The sequence below is a fragment of the Fulmarus glacialis genome, unplaced genomic scaffold (assembly GCF_000690835.1).
Source record: "Fulmarus glacialis isolate BGI_N327 unplaced genomic scaffold, ASM69083v1 Scaffold43624, whole genome shotgun sequence".
NCBI classification, from domain to species: Eukaryota; Metazoa; Chordata; class Aves; order Procellariiformes; family Procellariidae; genus Fulmarus; species Fulmarus glacialis.
Window position 1 is genome coordinate 7,892 of NW_009206943.1, and position 8,640 is coordinate 16,531.

Genomic DNA, 8,640 nt, shown 5'->3' on the forward strand with positions numbered 1-8,640 from the left:
TGACTGCCACCTGCAGCAGCAAGGATGAACTACTTCCCCAAAAGATTTGGGGCCTTTAGCCGTGATCACAGCAAGCAGAGCCGTTCTCCACCACCCTTCTTCAGGGAAGAGAAGGAATAGCGTTCACTTTATAGTGAACATTTGTATTGCTGTCTGTTGCTTAAGTAGCATTTGGGTATATATATACACACACAATAGTATCTCAATGGTAGAAAGTCACTTGACTGAGGAGGATGGGTTTAATTTAAAAGTATTTCTTAAAAAAAATATTTTTTAGACCAGCAATGAGGTCTACCATCAAGAAATCCTAGGAAAGACATTCTGACTTGTGTTCGTACGGACAGAATTATCAAGACACTACAAACTTGATTTTCATTTCATCCCTCCCCCCTCCTATTTAAGAAGACCCCTCCTAACTTTCTGAGTCTCAGAATGACACACTTACGATAAGCAGATTACAGGCATGAGGACACACATCCTAGCAATTATCCAAACCTAGGAAAAACAGTTGTTTGACCAGCTGTTTCATCATATAGGAGCCTTTCTATTGAGATCTCCATCCACCGAAAATAAACAGACTAATTTGCAGCTAACCTATGACTTGACTGCTTAGCAAAGTTCCCCATCCAGTGGCCAACTTTGTAGGTGCAGCTCCTGTTCCTGGCCCAGAGCACGATCCTGCTGTGGGCAGCTCCTATGACTCATGGACTGAATGGCAGCACACACAGGTGAACTACTAGGTGCCGTTCAATTAGCATGTTTGAGGAAGAAGAAATAACAGATAAATAACAGATGAATATCTTAAAACAACTCATTGGTCTCCTGCTGGCTCATGGATAAGTTGCTGCAAAAAAAAAAATGACACTGATATTATATACAAGGACAGTCTTAATAGTCTGTTATATATTGACTTCTCATCCAGTGCACTGCACATCTTACTGATCCAGTTACTACAGCTTAATTTACTCCTAATTTTTAATAAAAGGAGACAAGAATCTAGTCAGACCCTTAATAATACCAGGAGGAAAGCCTGAACAGCACTTCAAGGAGTGCAAGGAGAATGCTCCAAGTATTTTTTGAGCAGGCCAAAAAGCTCTATAGACACAGCTTAAGCCAGAAACATAACACTAAGCAGACAATACAAAGCAAAGCTTTTGAAAAACCATCACAGAAAGAGGTTCCACAGGTAAAAAAATACAGGATACTACATGTCTTTCAGAGAGAAATGCATTCCATGTACAAAAATGGAAAGTACGTTGAAAAAACCTGCCACATCTGGCTTGTACGTTCACAACAGAGCACACACTTTTCTCAGGCACTTACTCAGTAGTTAGGTTTGAGGTTTCTCTCCGCATTCACACTCTTCTGGCCTCAGTACTTTGGGTGCCAGTAGGTCATGGCTTGCCATTGGGACTGGTTAGTGCCTATAAGTCCTATACTATTGTGTAGTATTAGCCCTATGTAAGCCCAGATGGAAACAAAAGCTTCTGTAGATCGGTAAAGGTATTCAAACATGAAGGCTATTGATATAGCAATGGAAAATAGTCTTTATTATTAAAAAGAATAAATAAAGTCCTTAAAGAGAAGGTGTCAGATTAATACAAAAGCATTTATGATTTTAATAATTTGTTTCCAAGACAATTAGGCAACAAGTTACCAAAACTTTTCACTTGTTACAAGTGAACAGGCTCCTTCCAAGCATCAGCCTCAGTATTTGCTACCCACGTAGCTCTTCCTCTCAGCAAATCCAGAAATAAGGGACAATTAAGAGTTCCTCCAGAAGTTGTTCATTGAGTGACCAATGATCATGCTGTACATTCCTACAGATCCTCCTGGTGAGATCAACAAATGCACTGTACCACATACACAATTCCACATCTATATTCTGATATGTTGCTCTCTAAGGAATACTACTTTGGAAAGAGATGCAAATTAGTGCACTTGAGGGCAGTTCCAAGAAAATAAACCAAGAAGTTTAAGAATACATAGGTCATATTTGCTAAGAATAACATTACTTCTTATTTACCTTTCAGTATTGTCAAGGCAGAAAGTGATGAGAAAGGTGTCACAGAAATCCATGTTAAAAAAAAAAAAAAGGTCTCCTTATGGGACAGCATGCAGAAGAAAACTCCATTTCTTATATTAGTAAGCATACATGCTGCTGGTTTCATATTCTGGCATAACTGAAAGTTTGGACAAGTTATATGTTCATACAAGAAGTAAAAAGATAACAAGTCTGCTGGCATTGATTTAGGACCCACCCGCTAGTAAAACAATACACAAACTTAGTTGAAGTACCAGTGTTTCACAACATCTAGTCCATGATTCTCTTCACATATTCCTTGGTTATGCAGAGAAACTTCTTTACTAACTTCAAACGACAGTTTCTGCACTTGTGTGAAGCTCCTGGAACAAATTAAGCAAGCTAAATCAGTTACTCTGGAGGATAACAACTTCTGCTTAACCCCAAAGGCTATGCGCCTGGACATTCGCATCATTCTCCTACCATGCAGCCACCAGAAGAAAAAAATGTATAATGTGAACTTTCTTCCCAAAGAAGGCTAGAATTTGGAGGAGAGGAGGGGCAGTTTGCAGGAGGGGGAGATGCATGGCTTTATGGTTTATCAGTCTTTGAAGATTTTAGCTGTAATCTCTTCTGGGGAAATAAAGGGAGAAAAGGAAATTTATCGTGTTTTATCTATTCCTCATGCTGTCAGTGATACCTTGTATTTGTTGAGACAATACTTGAGGAAAGAACCTTTTTTTGTGCTCCTTGTACCTCCTAAAGGATGATATATTCTGTGGTTATTATTTTTTAAGACATAATGCTTCCAGTTCACTTTTCTGTCTCCTGGAGTTCTCCACTCTCCTACATATTTGCACTTTACCAGGGCTATTCTTGCTCACTGAAATTCAGCAAATGGCACACTAAAGTAGTTCACTTAGAATACACATCAAAAAACCCCAAGCATATTTACTCTGACTGTAGGTAGGGTAGGGACAGCAATACAGATATCTGCTACAAACAGAATTAAACTTAGTGCTACTATTGCCTCAACTAATTGTCCTCCAATATACATTCTGGATACATTCTGGTGAGATCTGTGGATTTTCCTCTGAATATTTAGTCAACAAGTCTTTTCACCTGAATGTTGTAAATACCTTTGAAGCTCTTTATCCAGTTTCTGAGACACTTCTTTAAGCTCTTTCAGTACACTATACGCTTTTGCACTTTCTTCTGAGTAGCTTGGCGTAACTTCTGCCAAAAGTTCCTGTGTGATAGTTAACTGCTTTCGCAATTCATCTACGATAGGAGATGTTAAAATATTATTCAAAAATGCATGCAGTGGCATCAGTTAATACAAGATTACTTAATAGCTGGAGTAACCGCAGAGACAGGTGAACTAGATGATGAAGAACTACTGTTTGTTCAGCTTTCACAAACACACCATGAGAAAACTGTGAAAGCCAAATTATTTTTAGCTATGAAGACTAACACTAGCAACAGGCTATTAAAACTGCTTAATCAAGCTCTCATTTAGACTATGTCCAATATTTCCACAAGACAAATGCAACAGAAAAAACAAGTTTTAAACATCCAAAATTCCCTGGCCAGTTACATATATTGCTATTGGCATGTGCCCCCAACATGAAATTTATCCAGTCCTTTCCTTTAGCATTCACAAACCAAAAATACGTATTTATTTCCTTTCAAGCCTTCTTACAAGAATTCCAAGTTCTTCAATATACCTTTTCCATTTGTTTTAAAGTGTAAGTAAGATTACTGTAAATGCTTTAAGAATCTTGTTTCTTGCAGACCAGCAGTTTAAAAATGTAATCTTTTGTCCAGACTTCAATACGAAACACAAGTACTAATTTATTAAACAAGCATTCTGATTCAAGAATCATCATATAATGTATTTAAGCTCTAGTTATACAGGAAACATGAGCAAGTCTACCCAAGTGACTTTATCCCTCAAACACAGAAACAAGAAGAGATCACAGTATGTCTACAATTTGCTTACCCATTAGGAACAAGGAAGGAGGAGGAATGCCATGAATACAGTTAAAAGATACAGAAACTTGCTAAATAAAATGTATATGAAGACTACCCTAGTTTAGAAAGTTAATTTTTTTTCCTGCTGCAAAATAAAAAACTTGTTCAAGTGCAGTTTAGTGGTTAAGCAGAGACCAGAATTATTCATAGCAAAACATGTGACTGTGTGTCACACTATGCCCAGTGTCCATACAAGCTCTAAGAACACACAAAATTCCTCCAGTGGCCACTGATAGATCTAGCAATAACAATGTAAGAATTTTAGCATACCAAAAAACCACTATTTCTGAAAGTAAATTTAATTGAATTTTCATACCAAGGTATGTTAGCATATCTCCTTCTATGTGAATATTCTTTATGGGTAATTCATGTCTAGTGGCATCCAGGGAAACTGCAAAGCTTTTATACTGCTCTTTAAACTGTTCACAAACAGGAACAAGGGGAGAAAGTACTTCCATCTGAAAAAGACACGTGGTGAACCAACACTTCTTCAAAAACAGCCATTTTGTTAGTACAGACCTGGCTCTATACAGAAAAATAATTTACAAAAAAAAAATCCAAGTACCACCCTGAAATGCTCGTTGACTTCTTGAGGAATTCAAGAAGTTCGTGGTAGGATACTCCTATCATGCTGTTTAATAGGTTTTCCTCTATCATCTCAAAATGCCTCGGTCAATACCAGTTTCCTTGTTACTGTAGCTCAGAGGTATTAGCAACATAGCAGGCAATGTGTTTTATATTTGATACTTTGACTGTAGTTGACAGTGTATTCTCCAAACGACAAAAGTATTTTTTAATTTTTGCACTGCATATTTGTTAAAAGCAAACATAGGTTCAGTTTTGAAAACTAATTATTCAAAAATTAGTTATTCATTAGAAACTTGCCTTCTTACAACCAGGCCAGAACTATTGCTGTCTAACATATAAAAGTAAGACAAATAAAGAAGAGAAGATGTTCATTTCTCATCAAAGATTAAGCATCTCAGCTCTAGCCATCACTGTAATGGCGCAAATGCAGGATGTTCACGTGGTTTAAGATACTTGCATCTCCTGTGCATCAGCTGTAAACTGCTCTTGCAACCAGTGCACTATTGCTGTCCCTTGCCTAATAGCTCTAACTTCTCCTTCCTGCTTATCCACAAGGGACAACAAAAAAGCGACAAAGGCATTTGCTCAGGTTACTGGAGAGTATTACATGCCACAACAGGAAGTAGATGCTTCTTTTGCTTAAAATTGTACCCCAGCAGGCCACAGAAGCACAGAAATCTTCTCTGGATAAAGGACTACTTCATAAGTGAGCTTGCTTAAATATAAGAGAAGCATAAACTGTAATAAAGCCTACCTGTTTGTCTAACGCATCATCAAGTTTCTGCTCCCTCTCTTTGAGCAGAATTTCACGCTTCAACTCGCAGAGCTTCTCCTGTTGTCTCTCCTTTTCTTCACACAACATTAACAAGTTTTTTTCTGCTTTTTTCTCTAGGTCGGCAAGATTTTTTCCTGCCTATTACATCCAAAAAATATTAACAACTAAAGTAATGCTACATCTAAGTAACTAACATATTCTGAATAAACAAATGGAAGCCTCAGACCAGGTCAAAGAGCTTCAATTAATGTATCAGAGACCTCATTCAATAAGCACAGTACATTATAGTTAAAGCCCTCCTCCATCTTTTTCCCCCACTCCCGCTAATATTTTTTGCAAAGGAAAAATACATATACAGCACTGAGTGAACAAAGAACAAAGCCACTGCTACAACCTTGAACTTCAAACACTCTCACTCACGGTTTTCCCAAAAGTTCTGCATACCCCTACTTCATGAGGAACCAGCACCAGCTTAATAAACTGGCACTGAATTCACTCTAAGAGAGTTCTCAAAGCAAGTCATAGTTTTACAACTATAAACATATAAAGTCACAAAAATCTAACTCTTATGGATCAGAAAGCATAGACAAGAAATTAAACAATTCCTCAATATCAAGTTCTTCTATCTGAAACACCAAATACTTGACTCTCACCTTTATTCTTAGGTAAGTTAAAAGCAGTGTCTGAGATTCCAGCTCTTCCACCACAGCATCAGAATCATTTCCCTTCAGAAAAGTAAAGAATATACTAGATCAATTTTGGTATTGTTTTTCAATATTCAAATTACTGAAAGTCCAATCTGTGCCCGGAATCATCATCATCAAGAGTCAGCTCAATCAAAAAAGTTTGAGTTTTTAAACAATGCATGTTAATTAAATATACCTCTTTGTTCCACCACTTTTTATAACATTTTCAGCAGATTTTTCTAATACCAGTAGAGAACTTGAAGTTTCAGTGCTACGATGAATGAGATTCCTAAATAAGGCACTTCAATTCAGATTGAATCAATATTAGTTTTCTGAGAAAAAATGTCAGAAAATATTTAAAGATAATGTGATATAATTAAAAAGTATGGACAGGAAGACCAAAAAAAAAAATCAACTTGAGGAAATGCTACAATTTTGCAGATTCTTTACCACGAGAAACGGAAGCAAAGCTTCGGTCAGTGTTGAGACATCCAATAAACAAAACAAACATCACTAGCAGTAGAACAGACTTATCCTCTGACTTTTGCCAGAAGGCTTTAGATCATCCCAGGACCTCAAAGTTGTTATCAAGATTAAAGATAAACAGAAAATCTTTATTTCACACATTTCAAAACAAATATGTTTAACAAATGAAAGCAGTGAGACTCACCGCTTTTCTGGTTTTTTGACGTGTCCCTGTATCTCCTTTGCAAGCAGAGGTTGAACCAGGAGTCTTTTTGTGAGCGGAGTTTGAACCAGGAGTCTTTTTGCGGACGGTTTTATCTGTATCACAACAGAAAAGTTATTGCTCTCTTCTACCAAGGTATATAGGGTGGGTCAACATACCATCAGGTTCTTCAAAGGCCAAGATAATTTCAAAATTATTATGTGTACCAATAAAGAAGACTTGTGCTCTATTTCTGGCTCTGATGATACTCTTGAGAAGATGTGGATCACATGAGCATTTAGCTTTAAGTGACAGTTACAGACAGGTGTGATACAATTTTCAGAAGGGCTGATAATCTAACACCCATCTGTTACAGGAACAAAGATTTGAGCGTACTTTGTTCTTTAATATTTGATCTTAAACAAAAAGAACAGAGCACCCAAAAGATACTGAAAATCGAGAGGTTAATTTAAACCCTGAAGGTCTAAATACCTCTGCTTAAAGACACTTGAAATAACATTCATCTTACGTAACAAAATCCTTTTGTAAATATAGCAGAATACAAGGGTTACTTATCACCAAGTTACAACACATATGTTAAAAATAATAAAACCAAGAAACTGAGTATGAGTGGAAGCTTACCATTAATAGCTGAAAGATCAAGGTCCGGTCGACTAACTTTATCTTCGTCTAATAAAGTGGACTGCAAGTCACCTTTCTCAAAACTACTCTGATTTAATGAGTTAGGGACAACACCTGTAGAAAGAAGCTGTTATCAAACTAGAAGAATTAGAACATGTTCTGCACAAGTTCACAATTATATATGCTTCCACTAATATGGGGCAACCTTACACAAACTTTTACACATTTACTTTATATACACCATTTGTATACTCGCTAACTTACCTAGAGATAAGGTAGTTCAGAATGTTATCCTCTCAAACATTTCACAGTTCAACAACAACACTGAGATGTGAAAGGGAATAAAGTTATTTCCTCAGGATTTTCAAGTCAAGTTAAGGTCTTACCAGAATATCTTCTGCAATTCTTGCAAAAGAAATAAAAATGAACTGTTTTGCAGACAGGGATTTTCAGTCACTTATACTGGGTTTATTAAAAAGATTAAATAAAAAAAGCAAGGCAATGGTGATGGCATAGTAAAAGAGTAGTTCAAAGCCTTGTGCAGAAGGCAAGAGATATGCTTATTTCAGACAACCCAATTACTCAATTCCAGATTTAGTTCTTTATCAGAATGTCCAGACAAGAGTTTAATGCACTTCAGTTTACACCTCTTAATCCCACATCCCACCTTCGTATACAAATAATTACTGGCAGTGATATAAGTAATACAAAATATCATCTCTTAACAACATTTTAGAGTTGTTAAGAGTCGCACAGGTTGGAAATACAAATTCACAAAAGAAGAGCTTTTAAATTCTGGTAAAACCTACCAGCAGAAGTTTTACATTTCTGAGGAAGAACTGATTTTGGTTTAGTTGCAGAAGATGGTTTAGCAGTAGACGTTGAAAAAGAATTTGCTGAAGTATCCTGACAATCGAAAAACAGAAAAGACTGAACATAAGCAATAATTGTGACCAGCAATATATCCTACCTCCGACCCGAATGCTGACAACAGCCAGCTACAATCCCAGGGCATCTTGGTGCTTTGTAAGTCACCTGAGTACAGTCCCAAGTTCCCATCCCAGTCTGCATCTAGGAATACCCCACGACTCCCTCATAACCCCAGCAGAGTCATTTTGGCAGCGAGGCGTCCAAGTACCTTCTTGGCGACTTTCTTATCGTACTGCAGGTAGCGAGACTTCACGATTCTTCCTCCTGAAGAAGGAGCAAAGAGAGCTCAGCCGGG

The 8,640-nt window shown here is 37.1% G+C and overlaps 1 protein-coding gene across 1 annotated transcript; it reads right to left on the reverse strand.

The window, feature by feature from the left end:
• Positions 1 to 2,285: 2,285 nt before the first annotated feature.
• On the reverse strand, positions 2,286 to 8,625 carry HAUS8 (HAUS augmin-like complex, subunit 8; the record flags this gene model as incomplete). Its single annotated transcript, XM_009575920.1, has 9 exons — positions 2,286 to 2,406; positions 3,163 to 3,304; positions 4,374 to 4,515; positions 5,400 to 5,558; positions 6,074 to 6,145; positions 6,777 to 6,889; positions 7,416 to 7,529; positions 8,225 to 8,321; positions 8,554 to 8,625. Coding segments are annotated over 9 exons (1,032 nt in total), but the record flags the coding sequence as incomplete, so codon positions are not given.
• Positions 8,626 to 8,640: the final 15 nt, after the last annotated feature.